General features: G+C 34.4%; 3 protein-coding genes and 1 non-coding gene across 6 annotated transcripts; 2 read left to right on the top strand and 2 right to left on the bottom strand.

The window, feature by feature from the left end:
• Nucleotides 1–429: 429 nt before the first annotated feature.
• Nucleotides 430–6,099, top strand: LOC105777157 (elongator complex protein 1). Of its 2 annotated transcripts, XM_012600250.2 has the most exons (6): nucleotides 430–731; nucleotides 1,274–1,607; nucleotides 1,792–4,861; nucleotides 4,995–5,093; nucleotides 5,185–5,503; nucleotides 5,835–6,099. In XM_012600250.2, exons 1-5 carry the CDS (start codon nucleotides 573–575, stop codon nucleotides 5,498–5,500), a joined length of 3,978 nt encoding a protein of 1,325 aa, XP_012455704.1. In that variant the 5' UTR covers nucleotides 430–572; the 3' UTR covers nucleotides 5,501–5,503; nucleotides 5,835–6,099. The 2 variants fall into 2 exon arrangements, with proteins under 2 accessions (XP_012455704.1, XP_012455705.1); XM_012600251.2 differs by lacking the exon at nucleotides 430–731 and having other exon boundaries at nucleotides 1,455–1,603.
• Nucleotides 6,100–6,578: 479 nt separating this feature from the next.
• TRNAC-GCA (transfer RNA cysteine (anticodon GCA)) lies at nucleotides 6,579–6,650 on the bottom strand. Its single transcript has one exon. It is a non-coding gene; the product is annotated as a tRNA-Cys (tRNA).
• Nucleotides 6,651–7,479: 829 nt separating this feature from the next.
• LOC105777753 (methionine--tRNA ligase, chloroplastic/mitochondrial) lies at nucleotides 7,480–12,431 on the top strand. Its single transcript, XM_012601182.2, has 12 exons — nucleotides 7,480–7,969; nucleotides 8,758–8,901; nucleotides 8,999–9,148; nucleotides 9,223–9,390; nucleotides 9,477–9,601; nucleotides 9,756–9,849; nucleotides 9,965–10,063; nucleotides 10,690–10,870; nucleotides 10,949–11,064; nucleotides 11,518–11,673; nucleotides 11,850–11,978; nucleotides 12,062–12,431. The coding sequence occupies exons 1-12, from the start codon at nucleotides 7,673–7,675 to the stop codon at nucleotides 12,233–12,235; spliced, it is 1,833 nt and encodes a 610-aa protein (XP_012456636.1). The 5' UTR covers nucleotides 7,480–7,672; the 3' UTR covers nucleotides 12,236–12,431.
• A 545-nt stretch (nucleotides 12,432–12,976) lies between these two features.
• LOC105777688 (UDP-glucuronic acid decarboxylase 6) lies at nucleotides 12,977–15,594 on the bottom strand. 2 transcript variants are annotated; one of them, XM_012601059.2, is made up of 12 exons: nucleotides 15,432–15,594; nucleotides 15,017–15,110; nucleotides 14,801–14,887; nucleotides 14,627–14,714; nucleotides 14,445–14,536; nucleotides 14,291–14,355; nucleotides 14,129–14,217; nucleotides 13,956–14,033; nucleotides 13,772–13,865; nucleotides 13,633–13,699; nucleotides 13,440–13,544; nucleotides 12,977–13,355 (listed from the first exon to the last, which is right to left on the bottom strand). In XM_012601059.2, exons 2-12 carry the CDS (start codon nucleotides 15,095–15,097, stop codon nucleotides 13,170–13,172), a joined length of 1,032 nt encoding a protein of 343 aa, XP_012456513.1. In that variant the 5' UTR covers nucleotides 15,098–15,110; nucleotides 15,432–15,594; the 3' UTR covers nucleotides 12,977–13,169. The 2 variants fall into 2 exon arrangements, with proteins under 2 accessions (XP_012456513.1, XP_012456512.1); XM_012601058.2 differs by lacking the exon at nucleotides 15,432–15,594 and having other exon boundaries at nucleotides 15,017–15,184.
• Between the last annotated feature and the right edge of the window lie 2,997 nt (nucleotides 15,595–18,591).

The following is an 18,591-nucleotide window of genomic DNA, read 5'->3' on the forward strand; positions in this document are numbered from 1 at the left end:
TATAATTTATATTGTAAAAGCATGATTTTCAAGTTTTAAGTATATAGTATGGATAAAATAAATATTTAGATTCCAGGAATTTAATCATTTCAATTTAAAAGGATTTAATATGAAATGCTCGATCTATAGTATTTGTGATTTTTTTTTAAATTTGGTACCTAACGAATCGTTTCTTCAATTAATTTACCTCAAAATTTCACGTGTCAATTGCAGATTAGTCCATTAATTCCATGTCATTTTTCATAACGGCTTGGGGTAAATTGGTTTAGGAATGGTTTTACAAAATTTACAGATACTAAATTGAGAAAAAAAAACTATGAGTACCAAATTGAAAAACGATGAATAGTTAAAGTACCAAATTACATATTAACCCATTAAAAAATGGGGAAAATAAGTCTAAACCAAAAACCCTCCATTTAGGTTTGGTTATAGTATAGCCTACACTACAGTGCAAGCTATCTCCTTCTTCATCGTCACCTCAAACCCAAAAACCCCTTTTAATTCCCATATTAATTGGCTTCAATTTTTCGCTAGGGTTTTCCAGACTTTGAAATTTCAAGTAAAAAAGAACAATGAAAAATCTGAAGCTTTATTCCGAGATTACATCGAATCTTCAGTTACAATCAGAAGGCGAAGTATTACTGTTCTCTGCTTACGACATTGAAAGAAATCGCTTCTTCTTTGCTTCTTCGTATAATCTTATTTACACACTCCATCTTTCTTCTCTCCAAGTATGCCCCTCCCTTTTTTTTCTCTCTTTTTCCCTTTTTTTTTTGTGTGTGTGTGTGTTTGGTTACTTAATGTCATATCAATAAATCATGGGTACTTTTTAGTTTTGTAATTTAGAAATATGGTTAACTGAATCAAAATTTTATGACTTAACTCTTTTATCTAGAAAGATTATGCTTTTAGTTATTATTATTACATGTTAATTATATATGATGTGTATATATATTTAGTTTGTTTAGCTTTTAGTCGCATTTACTTGAGGAAGCAAAAAAAGCAAGTAGGCAAAGGAAATAACCAAGTTTTATAAAGTGAAATGGGAATTTGTTAGGGTTCTAATCTAGCAAGGGTGTTATAATTTGGAATCTTTTTTAATTATTTTTAGCTGGGAGAACGTTTGCTAAAATGTTTAGGAAGGTGATTCTAAGTATTAACTTTTGATTAAATGAAGTACTTAATTATGCAGCTTTTATGTTTTGTTCGTATTTTTAATGGGGTCTTTTTGTAGCATGTGTGCCCACTGACATGAGTCAATAAAATCTTTCAGAATGAGCGAGCATGGACGAAAGGTCCTTTACAAGCAGAAATTGATCCATTGGATTTGGAGCCTGAGGATGTCATTACCTCCTTTGATTATCTAATGGAGAAAGAAGCACTGATAGTGGGCACTTCTAATGGACTGTTACTGCTGCATAACGTGGATGGAAAGGAAACGGAAGTTGTTGGTCGAGTTGAAGGTGGAGTCAAGTGCATTTCACCTAGTCCTGATGGAGACTTGCTAGGTGTAACTACTGGTTTAGGGCAACTACTGGTGATGACTCATGATTGGGATTTGTTGTACGAGACTGCTTTGGAGGACCAACCTGATGGAGTTGACGTACGTAAGGACTTCTCTCCATTGTTCTCTGATTTCTTTTGACCTTTTACTTTTATTTTCATTCAATTTCTGTGTCTTGTTCTCTTTATGCTTTTGCCGGATAGCGAAAATATAGATATTTTTTCATCATAAGTCTTGCTTCTTTTGTCTATTATATTGGCTTTTTATTGATTGGAAACTGGTTTCAGGTGAACCAAAATTTCCATCTGGAGAAATGTTTGGCAGCCCCATCACATGGAGAGGTGATGGGAAGCACTTTGCCACTCTAAGCGAGGTGTTGAATTCTTCGAGTAAGAGGCTTAAGGTCTGGGAACGGGATGGTGGAGCTGTACATGCTTCCTCTGAACCAAAGGAATTAATGGGGTCTATTCTGGACTGGATGCCTAGTGGAGCAAAGATTGCTGCCGTTTGTGACAGGAAGGCACAGAACGAAGGTCCATCAATAGTTTTCTTTGAAAGAAATGGGTTAGAAAGAAGCTCGTTTCTCATTGGTGAACCAATTGACGCAACTGTAGAACATCTGAAGTGGAATTGCAGTTCTGATCTTCTTGCAGCTGTTGTTAGATGTGGAAATTATGATTCTGTGAAGATCTGGTTTTTCAGCAACAATCATTGGTATCTAAAGCATGAAATCAAATACTCGAGGAAAGATGGTGTTAGATTCATGTGGGATCCAACAAAGTCACAGCAATTAATTTGTTGGTCTCTTGATGGACAAGTCACAGTTTACAAGTTCTTTTGGGTTACAGCCGTCACGGATGAATCAAACGCTTTAGTTATTGATGGCTCTAAGATACTTGTGACCCCTCTTCCTGTGTTCTTAATGCCACCTCCTATGTATTTATTCAGCCTTAATTTTCCAAGTGCTGTTCGGGAAGTGGCTTTTTATTCCATGAATGGTAAGAACCGCTTGGCTGCATTGTTATCAAATGGTTGTCTGTGTGTTGCAGAGCTTCCAACACCTGACACTTGGGAATCTCTAGAAGGCAAAGAATTTAGTGTGGAACCATGTGCATCTGCAATCCCATTGGGATCCTTTGTACATCTTATATGGCTGGATCCACATGTGCTTCTTGCTGTTTCTCATCATGGATTCAATCACAGCAACTGTTATTTCCAACCCTCTTCAAACGAGGATAGGCTTCTTGGTTTCTATTTGCAGGAGATCGAGCTCTCTTGTTCTGAAGATAATGTCCCAGGTCTACTGACATGCTCTGGTTGGCATGCAAAAGTTTCATATCGAAATTTGTTGGAAGGACTTGTAATCGGTGTTGCTCCCAATCCTGCTAAAAGAAGCTCAGCTTTTGTTCAGTTTGATGGTGGAGAAGTTTTTGAGTATACATCTAAGTTGGGAATTAACAAACTCGATTTTAAACATGATGAGTTAAGGTTTTCTTCATCTTGCTCCTGGATGAATGTGGTTCTAGTTGGTGTCACTGAACCATCAAAGCTTTTGCTTTTTGGTCTTGATGATATGGGTAGGCTGCACGTCGGTAGGAAAATATTATGCAGCAATTGCAGCAGTTTCTCATTTTACTCTAATTTAGCTGACAATGTAATCACACATTTGATCCTTGCAACAAAACAAGATTTGCTCTTTATTGTTGACATCGGTGATATATTGCATGGAGAACTTGAATTAACATATGAAAACTTTATCCATGTTGGTAACAAACGAAGGGAAGAGGAGAATATTAACTTCATAAATATTTGGGAAAGAGGGGCCAAAGTTGTTGGTGTTTTGCATGGAGATGAAGCTGCTGTTATATTGCAAACAAATCGTGGAAATCTGGAGTGCATCTATCCAAGAAAATTGGTGCTAGCCTCAATTGTCAATGCTTTGAACCAAAGACGCTTTAGGGATGCACTTCTTATGGTTAGGCGGCACAGGATTGATTTTAATGTGATTGTTGATTATTGTGGGTTGCAAGTGTTTATTCAATTAGCTTCCGAGTTTGTCAAGCAGGTCAAAAATTTGAGTTACATAACTGACTTTGTTTGTGCTATTAAACATGAAAATGTGACGGAGAAACTTTACAAAAAGTTTCTCTCTCCACCTAGCTGCAAGGAGCAAAAGGATCTGTTAACTAATGATTTCAAGGGTTCTGATGCTAGTTTAGATGCAAATAACAAGGTCTCATTGGTGCTTCTGGCCATAAGAAGGGCTCTTGATGAACAAGTACCCGAAAGTCCTGCAAGGGAGCTCTGTATTTTGACCACTCTGGCTCGTAGTGATCCCCCTGCTCTTGAAGAGGCTTTGGAGAGGGTAAAAGTAATCCGGGAGATGGAGTTATCAGGTTCTGACGACCCAAGACAAGTAAATTTCCCTTCTGCTGAAGAAGCTCTAAAACATCTACTGTGGTTATCAGATCCAGAGGCTGTCTTTGAAGCTGCTTTAGGTCTTTATGATTTGAACCTTGCAGCTATTGTGGCTCTGAACTCTCAGCGGGACCCTAAGGAATTTCTTCCCTTTCTCCAGGAATTGGAACGTATGCCTGATCTCTTGATGCGCTATAATATTGACCTTAGGCTGCACAGGTTTGAGAAGGCTCTCAAACACATTGTATCCGCAGGTGACAGCCATTTCTTTGATTGCATGAACCTTATGAAGAAAAACCCTCAACTTTTTCCTCTAGGACTTCAGCTGATAACTGATAATACAAAAAGAGGGCAAGTACTTGAGGCTTGGGGAGATCATCTTAGTGATGAAAAATGCTTTGAAGATGCTGCTGCCACTTACTTGTGTTGCACCAATTTGCAAAAGGCTTTGAAGGCATATCGTGAATGTGGTCATTGGAGTGGCATGCTGACAGTAGCCGGGCTTATGAAGCTAGAAAAGAATGAGGTATTGCAACTGGCTCATGAGCTTTCTGAAGAACTCCAAGCCCTTGGTAAACCTGGAGAAGCTGCCAAGATTGCTTTGGAGTACTGTGGGGATATTAATGGTGGGATTAATTTGCTCATCAGTGCAAGGGACTGGGAAGAGGCTTTGAGGGTTGCTTTTTTGCATAGCAGAGAGGATTTAGTCTCGGTAGTGAAAAATGCAGCGCTTGAATGTGCGAGCAGCCTAATAGATGAATATAAAGAAGGGCTTGAAAAAGTGGGGAAATATTTGGCTCGCTATTTAGCTGTTCGACAAAGAAGGTTGCTGCTTGCAGCAAAGCTGCAATCAGAGGAAAGGTCGATAAATGATCTTGATGATGATACTGCTTCAGAAGCTAGTAGTACATTCAGTGCAATGAGTGTCTACACAAAAGGGTATGTGTTTTGCATATTTCGTGTTTTAAGTATAAATGTGCATCAACTGCCTATTATGCTTGCTGTTCTTTCCATTTTTCTTAATGTGTCTCAGTTCATGTCTGAATATGCTGTTTCCTTTTTGCATGAACAGCACAAGAAAAAGCTCTGCTGCTTCAACTGCCTCAACCACAGCTAGCAGGGCAAGAGATACCAGACGTCAGCGAAGTAGAGGAAAAATTCGTCCTGGAAGGTATGTTGTAATTCAATATCAGGATCTCCCTTCTCCCTTCTCCCTTGCTATATCTTATGTATTTTGCTGAGACCATTTATTTACATAACAGCCCGGGTGAGGAGATGGCTCTTGTGGAACATTTGAAAGGCATGTCCCTAACAGCTAGAGCAAAGCAGGAACTGAAGTCCTTGCTGGTTTCTCTTGTAATGCTTGGTGAGGAAGAAACTGCACGGAAATTGCAACATGTGGGAGAGAACTTTCAACTTCCTCACATGGCAGCAGTCAGACTAGCTGATGATACATTGTCTGATGATACCATAAATGAGCATGGACATACTTTGGAGTGTTATCTCCAGAAAGTAAAGACTGAACTTAAGGATTCAGATGCTTTTTCATGGCGCTGTCGAGTATTCGTTTCTCCTTGACAGGTGAGCTTATTTCTCACCAATGGTCCCCCATGGTTCAAACTTCTTGTTTGTTGAACTATAACTTATATTATTCGATTTTTCCATGGATTACTTTCTGCACGGGTAACTTCTTCATAATCAATGCATGTTTTAACTTTACGATATTTGATGGAACCTTTGGGTTTTGCACCTGGCTTACCACGTTCTACATCAATGCATTGCCATGATTTTTCTTGTTCTTCGAAGAATATAGCTTTGGTATCCATGTAATGAGTTACAGCTGTTGCCTAACCTCTTCGATTTCAATGTCCTCGAAACTTATCATCGAAGATTCGCCAATGTTTATCTACAGGCATAAAGGAACTGTATACACCATAGCTGCTATGCATTTTGAGATTGGGAAGTTCAGGAGATAGTGCAGGCATTGGATTATTTATTCTATGGAAGAAGCCTTTCAAAATCACCATTGGGATTTTGTATTTGTACCAGTAGCTTGCTTGATTATGTTTTTGTTTTGAGTTCTGCTAATAGATGGCTAATTAGGGCTTTGTACTTTCAGTTTTTTTTTTTACTTTAGTTGGAATCAAATTGTCTACTATAACACGGTTTGTCTTTGATGACGCATGTCTTTGTGATATTTGGATAAAGGGTGAAAATGGGTATATAATAAAAAGATAAGGAAAGTATATAGTAAAAGAAACAGTCAAAAAAAAGAAAAGAAAAATATTAATGTTATACGATTTAATGTTTAATTTGATATATAAATTTTGATTTTGTTCAATTATACGCATCATATTTTTATTGTGGTTTAAATATATACATGAAATTGAATTTTGATTTAATTATATACATTTGAAGAAATAAATATATTAAATTATTTTTATATTGAATAAATATAATTATTTGTGTATATAATATATAAACTTAAAATGATATATATTATAATACGTGAGAAATGGATTTAATATGAAGAAATATCAAAATAAAATGAAAAATAAATGTGCTAAAGATGAACCTTAGAAAGTACTTCCACATAACCCTAAAGTGAACGTGTAGAACTATCGATTGAAAAGTGGGAAAAAATTAAAACAAAAAGAGGGCCCAACCGGGTTCGAACCGGTGACCTCTTGATCTGCAGTCAAATGCTCTACCACTGAGCTATGGACCCACTTGCTATCTGCTTATTTGTTTATTTTATAAATTGACAACATCAATACAAACAGAATTCAAAATCTTCATGCAGATCATTTTCATAAGAAAAAAGGTCCACGCATTTAGTTAGTTTGTGTATTTAAATGTAGTTTGAGAAAGCCATTTACGACATCATTGGCACTATTAAAATAATCCTCCAACCTATTCTACACATTTCAAAATTTTGATTAAATCCGAAAATTTATTCAACCGGTTGAACTGAAAATTGAAGATGTAGCTTCTTATAGCATTAGATCAGCATCTTACTTCGATCCAACAAAAATGAAAATGGCGACCTCCTTCATTCATGTCAAATATTGTACTAAACATCCTTAAATTATGAACTTCATTTTAAATTAGTCTTTAAATTTTAAAACGTTTTAATTATGTCCATAAGCTATCAATATTATATCAATCAATCATTTTTATTATTAAAATATTAATTTAACCGTTAAATAACGTGTCAAATATTACATGACATAATCTAAAATAAAATTTTAAATAAAAGTAAAATGTCGCCACGTAATTTTTAAAAGCTAAAACTAAAACTAAAATAAAATCGAAAAAAAAAGAAGAGAGAGTGAACGATAATATTTTTACAACATCATTACAATATTCAATTTTCTTTAAAATTTTCATTTTAAACTATACCACATAAGATTTGAAATATCATTTAATATTTAAATTGGTGAGTTTAGAAACCAAATTAAATTTAAGCTTATAGTTTAGGGATGTATGATGCAATTAACTCATATTTTAATTCCACAAATAATGCTTTGAAGAACCCTAATTTTTATCCAACCCATTAAGCCCAATAAAAAACTTAAATTAGCCTTCCCCTTATCCTCTTTCTTCCCCAAAACCTCTCCAGCCGAATAAAAAAGTTTCGATTTTTATTTTTGTTTGAAAAATAATGCAGCTCAAATCAGTTTATGGTTTAATTTATACATAAAATAAAATATACTAATTTTATAGTTTCTTTACAGTTGAAGAAGAAACATGGCAGTAGCAAGGATGAACATGAACTGTTCGATACAAAGCAGCCTTTCTTGTATATTAAAACCATCCCATTTTTTCAATTTCAAGACTACCCAATTCAAAAATCGTCTCTATTTCCCTCAAAATCACTTGATTTCTTCAAAAAGATCATTGCTTTGTACTTGTTCAGGCAACTTCCAAGCTGGTGAAAAGGCTGAACCTTTTGTTATTACAACTCCTCTTTATTATGTCAATGCCCCTCCTCATATGGGTAGTGCTTACAGTACTATTGCGGCTGATGCCATTGCCAGGTTTCAGGTATTTGTTTAAATGGTGCCTTAGTTTCAATGGGTCTTGGTTTTTTGGTACTTCTATGAATTCCTTTTTATGAAAAGTATAGTTTTTAGCTTAGGAATTTACATATTTTGCTCATAGGTTGGTGTTTCTTTGTGAATATATTTAGTTCTAGTTTAGAATTTTGATAATGTACTTGGTACTTATGCTTAGTAGTTTTACATGAAGAATGGCTAAACTAGTTTGATTATTGATTTTGTTAAGCAAAGAGTGGATTTTCGGACTTTAGATATCAAAGAAAAGAGTATTTTTTACGGTGGCGGATCTTGGTAACCAAGTTGGGGGGATAGTAAAATTTGCAAAAAGTTTAGGAGTTTAATAGAATTTTTTTTGAAAAGAATTTGGGGTCTAATTAAAATTTTTAAATTTTTGCGAGATTGATGATAATGTTCAAAAATTTCAAGAGAGCTTAATTAAAATTTAAAAAAAATTTAAAAGGTATAATGAGAATTTTCAAAAATGTGAGGGGGCCTAATTAAAATTTTCTAGAAACTTCAAGGGGGAAATGAAATTTTCCAAAAATTTTGGGGGGCCAAAGCCTTCCTAGGCCACCATAAGGATCCACCTCTGATTTTTTAGTAAAATTTAATGGTTAAAGATGTATAGTTGTTGAGAACCGATGTGGCTACATTACAATCGATATTGTCTTATTCATAGTTTTTGATTTGCAATCCATAATTTTGCTTCATTCTTACCACTTCTTGTTGAGCTGCAAAGATCCCTTTCGATTTTTTTTTCATTATATGTGGCAGAGGCTTTTGGGAAAGAGAGTCATATTAATAACCGGGACAGATGAGCACGGGGAGAAGATAGCTACAGCAGCATCTGCTTGTGGCTCGAGTCCAAGAGAGCATTGTGATGTTATATCACAAGCTTATAAAATGCTGTGGAAAGATGTAATTCTTTTATGTTTCCAATTTAGGAGGTTACGTTTTAGCTGAGTAATTGAGATGTTGGATGCCGATATGACCATCGGTATTTTCTTGATTGCAGTTAGATATAGCTTATGACAAATTCATTCGTACAACTGATCCGAAACATGAAGCAATCGTTGAGGAATTTTATTTTAGAGTTCTTGCTAAAGATGACATTTACCGAGCCGACTATGAGGGACTGTACTGTGTCAATTGCGAGGAGTATAAGGTTATACACTGGATTTCTATATATGTATAGCAACTAAGGTGTTCCTCGAAAATAATTGGTGTAACATTGTGCAGGATGAGAAAGAGCTGCTCAAAAATAATTGTTGTCCTACGCACCTAAAGCCATGTGTTCCTCGCAAAGAGGATAATTATTTCTTTGCATTGTCGAAATACCAAAAACCATTAGAAGAAATTTTAGAACAAAATCCAGATTTTGTTCAGCCTTCTTACCGTTTGAATGAGGTGAAACAAAGTGGAATTCTTTTTCTTTACGTGATAAGTTGATGTTCATTATTTAGACAATTCATCTTAGTGATGAACTTTTCCAGGTCCAAGGTTGGATAAAAAATGGCTTAAGAGATTTTTCGATTTCCCGAGCAGCTGTGGAATGGGGTATTCCGGTTCCCAATGACAATAAGCAAACTATATACGTTTGGTTTGATGCACTTCTCGGGTATGGTTCTTTTCTCATAGAAAAGGAAATTATAGTAGGCTTTTTACATCTTTCTTTGAATGCCACCTGGACTTTTTCGTGTCTCAACATGTTCTTGTTTTCTCATTGTGGAAACTTTTGCTGAATATGGATTTTAAAAACTTGTTTTAAACAGCTATATATCGGCTCTGTTGGAGGATAAGGAGCAAATAAGTTTACAAAGTGCTGTTTCTTCAGGTTGGCCTGCCTCATTGCACTTGATTGGAAAGGTATGAAACTAATCCACACGGCAAAGTATCCATATGCACCAAAATGCTACTCAAGTGAATGAGTTATGTTCCCCTTTTTGAATTGTGCCGAGTTTGGCATTTTCTTTTTGTGTAGGATATTTTACGTTTTCATGCTGTTTACTGGCCGGCTATGCTAATGTCTGCTGGATTGAGTCTCCCGAAGATGGTGTTTGGCCATGGTTTCTTGACGAAGGTACTTTAACACTATGAAGCATAGTCAATTGTTTTCCGTTTGAAACTGGTGCATGATATTTGACTAGTAGAACTTCAAATGAGAGTTTCAAGTAATAGAACGTCGGTATAAATATTTAGACAAGTTGCTAGCAAATCTCTCCTCACTAACTAAGGTTCATATTGTGCTTAGACTTGCCTGCATTAGGCCTCGTTTTAGAATTCTACCTCTGTTACTTTACTTTGCATTATATTTTGCTTAAAAATGACTATAAACCATTAAGATTTCATGATAACGCTATCTTTTTGCTGCTAAATTTCGGAATTTTAGGATGAAATCTGAGTTTAGAAGTGCATGAACCGTCAGGGTTTACCAGTTTTGTAATCTGTTTGAGTTATGAGCACTATGGTAGTTGAAATAGAAGAAACGAATTAACAGAGTGATGAAAAGAAAGAATTTAAACCTCAAATGCTTTTGTACGTGGATTTGAAAGGAAGAAATTGAGGGTCCAAGTGCCATAATCCGTCCAAGGAGGATGTTAACTGATTGAGTATTGCATTTCCGTAGTTTCTTTTAACATGTATATTTTTCTCTCATATTCGTAATTTTATTTCATGCAGCAATGCTTTTTATTTTGAAAATTATAGGATGGCATGAAGATGGGGAAGTCATTAGGGAATACAATCGAACCAAATGAATTGGTTCATAAATTTGGAGCTGATGCAGTCCGGTACTTCTTCCTAAGGGAGGTAGAATTTGGAAGTGATGGAGATTATTCTGAGGAGCGTTTTGTTAATATTGTCAATGCACATCTTGCCAACACAATAGGTATGTTTCGGTTACTATTAGTAGTTCTTAAGCCAATGCTACTTTGTTATTCCGTTCTTTATATTTGTTATCCCGCAGGAAATCTTCTCAACCGTACTCTTGGACTTCTTAAGAAGAACTGCCAGTCGACTTTAGTGGTTGATTCAACTATTGCAGCTGAAGGAAAGGAATTTAAGGATACCGTTGAGGAGCTGGTAAGGTTATTACAAATCTAATACCATATCTTGAACAATAGGTAGTAGTTGCCTATGTTACTCTAATTTTTTTAAGAGGAACCAATTTGCTCAATATCGATATTGAGAGGGACTAGAAAGGTATTTTTACCAAAAAAAAAGAGCATACCTATGTCGGACGTTTACCCATATCCAACACCCGAATCCTAGCAACAGCAAATGTTTAACAGAATTTTGCCCTGAGATACAATTCCGGGAACTTTTTGGTAATGGTGATGCAAAGTAATGTGCTCTAAGATCAACACCTGCTAAGTTTCTTGATTTTGCTGATCTGCCAAGTATCAGTTGTCCATTTTCCCCACCCCTCATGATTTGTTGATTTGGTCGTTTTTTCTTCTTTTTCCCTTTCCCTCCTGCGCGACAGTATATTAGGTCAAATTGCTGATGCCTTTCTGTTTTTTATGCTTTATACAGGTCGAAAAAGCTCGTATCAATTATGAAAATCTGTCCCTATCATCTGCTTGTGAAGCCGTGCTAGAGATCGGCAATGCTGGAAACTTGTACATGGATAAGCATCAACCATGGTCTCTTTTTAAGCAAGGCGGTGCTGCTTCCGAAGCTGCAGCAAAGGTGCTTCCGCCTTCTTTATGCTTCTTTACATATATTTTGCACCATGTTGCGCCGACTTTCCATTTTTTTGAAGCACTGACACTCCCACCCAAATCCGAGTAACGATTTTGCATGACCTGGCACACCATCTATTCAATGGCCACTATCCTGATTTATCTTTTCCAATATTGGGACAGGATCTTGTGGTCATACTCGAAGCAATGAGGATTATAGCGATCGCTCTATCACCGGTCGCACCTAGCTTATGTAGGCAAATATATGCACAGCTTGGCTACTCCAAGGACCAGTTCGATAACATAAACTGGGTACAGACACTCCCCCTTTCTCTCTCGGTACATATGCATAAATTTATCGTCTTATTAACCGCACCGAATGTGTATAACCGCAGAGCGAAACAAAGTGGGGTGGACTAAAAGGTGGTCAAGTGATGGCACAACCTAAGCCAGTGTTTGCAAGAATTGAACAAATAAAGGAAAATGAAAATGGGGCTGAAGCAGCACCTCAAAAGGTTGTGAAAAAGAAAGAGAAAAAGCAAAAAGTTCAAGGGGTGATAGAAGCCTAGGGTTCTAATTTTTGAAAGTATGTTGATATGAATATTTGCTCGACATGGTATATATTTGGAGGGGTATTTTAGGACTATGCTGTTATGTATGTGTTAGACATGGGTGTTTCATACGGATACTCCAAGAAAAATAAAGAGTCTATGTGAAATAATGACCATTTAAAATTTGTCTGCAGTATCTGCAAATTTTTTTTCACTTTGATGATGATGATGACCACCATGGTTTATGGTTGAAAAAACCGAACCCGAAGTTTAATTGTTTAGACCTTTGGTTCTCGGTTTAATCGAGTGATATACCCGACTTCTAAATCTTTATCATTGAGTTTAAAAAGTGATTTTTAAGTTAAATCAATATTTTAAAATAAAAGAAATGGCAAACTCTCAATTTATATATTTAAATTAATTTTCACAAATAATTTATATTAATCATTTAAAAAATTGTTATATTTTATATATCACAATATTAATTAATTAATAAATTATTTTTAATATTTTTATTGTAATTTAAATTTTATATTTAATGTATCATAATATTAGTGCATTTAAATATAATTTAAATACATATTTTTTCATTTTACAACATTATATTTAAAATAAATATTCAATCTTCTTCAACTTTAATATTAAATCATTCTTAAATATTCAAGAGTCATTTAACTCGAAAAACTTCTTACTTTTAATCTCAAACTCAAACTCGAGTAAGATTTGAGTTTTACTCAAATTATTATTATTTTCAATGAATTATGAAAGGCAAAAATTGTGTTCCATTTAACTCAAATATCGTTCAAAAAACATTAAAAACAAAATCCAAAATAACTACATTGCTGCCATTATTATGCATTGAAGATAAACATATTGGAATTTGATTATAGAAAGGAAAAGAAGCAATAGTACTTTATATTTGTAACTTCTGTTGCTGTAAAATAACTTTCAATCAGTTCTTCTTTGGGACCCCGAGCCTCTGTCGGAAATCCTCCTCCATAAGCGGAAGCCCGTCACGCAACTTCACCTTTGGCTCCCATCCGAGCACCTCTTTTGCTTTGGTTATGTCCGGCTTCCTTTGTCGGGGATCATCGGGAGTGTTTTCCACCAACGATATCTTCACCTCAGGATTGATAAGCTGCAAAAAAACCACATTACCAAGAACTCAATTGATTGTTTTCCGGGATACATCGGTTATACGAAAAATGTACGGAAAACTAACCTCCTTCACGGATTCTGCAAGCTCGAGCATGGTGAATTCACCTGGATTCCCGATATTGATTGGTCCGGTGTTCTCTCCTTCCATAAGTCGGATTAAGCCGTCAACCTTGATTAATTAAAACAAAAAATATGAGTATCAAGTGACATTCATACGTAAAATAGTTCGATTTTGAACACGAATTTGAACAGCGTACCATGTCGGAAACATAACAGAAACTCCTTGTCTGTGTTCCAGGTAATTGAACAGTCAAAGGCTCATTGCTGCAAAATTTAACAGTAAGGTATAAGCACGGGGCATCATCTTAGATATCTCCATAACATCGTATTACTTACCGGAGTGCTTGAGCTATGAAATTGCTAACAACACGACCATCATCAATGTTCATGCGTGGTCCATAAGTGTTGAAGATCCGAGCAATTCGAATCTCTGTTATTATGAAAAATGAGTGTAAGAATCTTCATACGGGAAAATGAAAGATATGAAAAACGACCGGCGAGCAAATGCTGCATTGTTTACCTATGCCATGCTGCCTATGGTAATCGAACATCAAAGTTTCAGCCACTCGTTTTCCCTCATCGTAGCAGCTTCGAACTCCTGCAGCATATGTGTAACAAGATCGTTAGGATACTTGGACTCGGGTGAGAGGATTGAAAGAGAAAAAAACTCTTTCTCGATATCGAACAACATACCGATAGGGTTAACATTTCCCCAATAGCTCTCGGTCTGAGGATGTTCCAAGGGATCTCCATAAACCTCTGAAGTTGAGGTAAGTAAAATCCTGTTTTTCGGACAATCAAACCATGAGAATCTTATAAAAATCTATACAAAATCAATAAGTAACGGTCTCAAACCTTGCTCCGACACGCTTTGCCAGACCCAACATGTTCAATGTACCGATCACATTCGTCTTTATTGTCTGTTTATTGTCATTAAAGAACACAGTTCTCAGACATAAGAATCCTCACATGACCGATGTCTCATCTAGAAGACAGAACACAAACATACCTTAACAGGATTGTATTTGTAAAAGATTGGCGAAGCCGGGCAAGCAAGATGGTATATCTGATCAACCTCAATGAGCAACGGCTCGGTGACATCTGATTTGAACACAAACTAAATTTAGAACATGAACATATATACAAACACAAACATACAACATTCTCAGCCTATGTCCCAATGAACAATACCGTGACGAATAAGCTCGAATCTCGGATGTCCAATCCATTTCTTGAGATTGTCCTTTGTGCCGGTAAAGTAGTTGTCAACGACAATAACCTTAAACAACACAAAAAAATACATAAGAATTTTCAAAAATGTGATCACAAACTCAATAAACAATAAAAATTTTCAATTGAATTCACCTCATTCTTTTCATTCTCCATCAATTTATCCACTAAATGGGAGCCAATGAATCCAGCTCCACCAGTAACAAGAATTCTCATGTTGGACTGCACATAATAAAAAACATGTTATGTCGGATACGAATATATGCTCGATTTTTGTCATGTTTTTTCATTTATTTGGATAATCGTACCCTAAATATTAACATGAAATCTTAAATTTTGAATCAATTTTACCTGAAAAAACTTGGAAAATCTCAAAGGAGAAGGACTTGGAGGCTTCTTAGAAGTTGAGTTGTCAGTTCCATTTGCCGACATTCTTTTTCAGATCCTACAAGGAAAACAAAGGCAAACAACACTCAAAATTTTCCAATTGCTCAAACGAAGAGATTATGGACTAATATATACAAAAATATGACCTAAAAAAGAATTATTTAAATACTAAAAAAAAGCAAAATTAAAAAAAAAATTTATTGACCAAACTAGTACCAACTAGAGAGAGGAAGTAATAATGAAAACTTAACAAACAATCAAAAGCTTCACATTAACAACTCTATAACCCACACCAAACCTTAAATAAATATATATGTTTTTTTTTTGTCTCAGATCTAAATCTGCATCCAATGGCCTAAAATTACCATAAAAATTATACCTTTGGAAAGAGAAAGTGAAGATAAAATCTGGGCTTTGCTTAGTTTAATGAAATTTATGAAGAAGTTTGAGAATACTAGGTAAGGTAGTAGAATTTAGAACAAGCTTATATACAGTTGAAGTGATGTTTGAAGTGATTTGCAGTTAAAAGGAGATAAATCCGTGAAGTCAGGTGGTGATGACGTGGTTATGAGTTTAAATTTGGGGAAAATTTTTTAATTACAGTTGTCTTGCCTATTATGGAATGCCACGTGGGTTTTGTTCACCGATTAGCGTGTTCGGTGGGGTGACTCTTCTGGGACACTCTTGTTTGATGCCACTGTAGAATACACTTGTCTTTCGTATTTTTTTTTCATACGTGTTATTTTAATTTTTTATATAATTTAATATTTTTGTAAAAGACGAATAATTATATAATTTGAAAATTTGTGATAATATTATTTATGTTTATCCAAATGGTATGAGACGAAAATAAAAAGGTTAAAAACGGATATTAATTTTACTGCTAGATATATTTCTTCGGTGCATAAAATTTAAAATATTCCGTAAAATACAAAATAAAACCAAAATAAAAATTTGTATATATTATTACTTTGAAATTAAAAAAATAAAAGGTTTAACTCTACTTCAAATCCTATATTTTCAAACATTTGAAATTTGTCCCTCTATCTTTAATTTCAAAAATTAATCGCTTTTTCTATTTTGATTTAATAACTGAAATTCAATTAATTGCACTATAACAAAAATTCCTTTTAAATTATATAATGTGATATTTTTAAATAAAAGAATGATCATGTGATCAATTACACAGGTGAAAAATTGAATAAGCAAATAAAAGTATAAAATGTAAGGTTGTAAATAGAGGCGTTCCTAGATGGAGTGGTCACTTGCTTTGGACCAGGTTTGAGCTTATATTTTTTAACCTCGGCGTAATTCGACCCATTTGATTATTTAAAAATAATAAAAATATATAAAAAATTATGTTAAAATTTATATATTTTTATAATTAAATATTACATATTCGTTTAATTTAACCATTACAATTCAATTTATAAAATATAGAAATTCTATGATTATATACAAAAAAATAATATTGGTAAAAGAAATAAACAACTACGTTAATGGTGAATGGTGATATTTTACTGAGCGACATACGCGTCAGACTAGGATTGGTTGGAATCATATTTTAATGGTGATCCGCAAATTTTAGTGTGTCGGCTTATCCACCACGTCGGATACAGCTAACGTCCGGTTTAAAGGGAAATTGGAGAAGTACAGCTGAAGTGCGTGATTGTCTATAGTGCAGCATTATCCTTCCGCGACAGATCTAAAACATTCAACTTTGACCTGTTTTCCAAAGCCGTGACAGATTAAACTCTCCCTTGAACTGAAACTCCGAGTATATATTTCTTATATTTCCAAAATAATATTTATTATATATTGGTTACGTAAGATTTTTATTTGTATTATCGTCAGAGTCCGTCTTGTAGTAGTAACTTGATATTAAATTTTTTTTAAAAGTGTTTAATTGATACAGTATAGTTACACATTAAAGAAAAGTATTTATAAAAGTTTTATAGTTAATTATTTGTGTAATTCTTTTAATTTTCAGTTTATCATAAAATTTAAATATAATAATTTAGATGTCCTAGGAATTAACAAGGAGGAGATAAAGAGGAGAAGGTAGTATAGACTCGCTTTATATGTGACATGTGAAGAGTTGAAGTAATAAGTTGAGGGAGAATGAGAAGAGAGGGAGAACGGAGGAAAAGAGAAGGTTAGAGACTTAAGGTGTGTTTGGTTGGGTGAAAAAATGGAGGGATGGAAGGAAAGAGTAGAAAAGTGGAAAGAAAATAAGTCTTGATTGTGCTTGGTTAGAAAGAAAAGTGAGAAAAAAGAAAATAGAATGGATAACTATTTTTCATTCTAACATATAAAAATTATTTCTTCCAAATTGGAATAATGAGAGAAGAGAAAATCAAAGTGATATGTATGTTAGTTCAAAATTATGCATTTTTCAAATGTATTATTTTCTTTCTATTTTTCATCTCTCCTACCAAGTCTGCCTATAGAAGGAAAAGTTATATTTTCCATCATTCTAGGTTTTCAGCTCTTCAAATTTTCATCTTTTCAATTTTCTTTCTACTATACCAAGCAAAGCCTTAAAATATGTTTGGTTGGGTGGAAAAGTGGAGGGATGGGAGGATGGAGTGGAAAAATGAAAGGAAAATATTTGAGTGTGCTCGGTTCTGAAGAAAAGTGAGACGAAAGAAAATAGGACGGATACCCATTTTCCATCTTAATGCATAAAAATCAATCTGTCCAAATTGCAAAGATGAAAGGAGATAAAATGATAGAGATGTGAATGTTAGTTCAAAATTATGCATTTTTTAAATATTTTATTTTCTTTCCTTCTATTTTTTAACTCTACCAAGTAATTGACGGAAATAAATTCTATTTTCCCATCTCTCCTACCAAGCACACCTTTGGAAAGAAAATTTATGTTTTCCATTACTCTAGTTTTCTACCCCTTCAATTTTCCATCTCTACAATTTTCTTTCCACTCTACCAACCAAAACCTTAGAGTTTTCTGAAGAGGAAGAAGGTTACCTAAGGCATTTGGGAGAAGGAGTGGATCCTTAGTTCCTCATGTGTTGACGTATATGCAAGGGCGGAGCTAGAAAAATTGGATTGTGGGGTCAATTTTTAAAAGAATTAAAATATTTATAAAAGTCATATAAACTAATGCAATTTTTTTCTTCTTGTTCTTTCTTTACTTCACTAGTTGACTTTCTTTTAAAATATTTTTCCATTCTCGTAAAACATTTAGAACAAATATATCTAAGTCTTAAATATATAAGGTTTTTATGAAGCCAACATGCCCATTGCTAATTTTGTTTCACAAAATAAACATCACTTAATTGTTTTTGGTGTCATCGAATGTAGTATATCAATTCTAGAACACGAGATTCACAATAATCACACTAGCAACAATAATTTCTAAATAAAAGGTTAAATTTCTAATTAATCCTATTTTTTCGAGGCTTTCGATTAATTAATCCTAATATATTCAAGGATTTGTATTAATCAACCTCTAAAAATTATTACCCAAATTAGGAATCTCATACAAAATCATTTAATAAATAAAAATAAATATTGTA

The sequence above is a fragment of the Gossypium raimondii genome, chromosome 10 (genome assembly GCF_025698545.1).
Source record: "Gossypium raimondii isolate GPD5lz chromosome 10, ASM2569854v1, whole genome shotgun sequence".
In the NCBI taxonomy this organism is placed as follows: domain Eukaryota; kingdom Viridiplantae; phylum Streptophyta; class Magnoliopsida; order Malvales; family Malvaceae; genus Gossypium; species Gossypium raimondii.

Coding starts and splice junctions, on each gene's coding strand:
- LOC105777157 (XM_012600250.2), top strand. CDS start 573: ATGAAAAATCTGAAGCTTTATTCCGAGATTACATCGAATCTTCAGTTA. Junction 732..1,273: donor TCCATCTTTCTTCTCTCCAA/GTATGCCCCTCC, acceptor AAAATCTTTCAG/AATGAGCGAGCATGGACGAA. Junction 4,862..4,994: donor ATGAGTGTCTACACAAAAGG/GTATGTGTTTTG, acceptor TTGCATGAACAG/CACAAGAAAAAGCTCTGCTG.
- LOC105777753 (XM_012601182.2), top strand. CDS start 7,673: ATGGCAGTAGCAAGGATGAACATGAACTGTTCGATACAAAGCAGCCTT. Junction 7,970..8,757: donor ATGCCATTGCCAGGTTTCAG/GTATTTGTTTAA, acceptor TATATGTGGCAG/AGGCTTTTGGGAAAGAGAGT. Junction 9,149..9,222: donor TCAATTGCGAGGAGTATAAG/GTTATACACTGG, acceptor AACATTGTGCAG/GATGAGAAAGAGCTGCTCAA.
- LOC105777688 (XM_012601059.2), bottom strand. CDS start 15,097: ATGTCGGCAAATGGAACTGACAACTCAACTTCTAAGAAGCCTCCAAGT. Junction 14,034..14,128: donor GGGAAATGTTAACCCTATCG/GTATGTTGTTCG, acceptor CATATGCTGCAG/GAGTTCGAAGCTGCTACGAT. Junction 13,866..13,955: donor CCATAGGCAGCATGGCATAG/GTAAACAATGCA, acceptor TCATAATAACAG/AGATTCGAATTGCTCGGATC.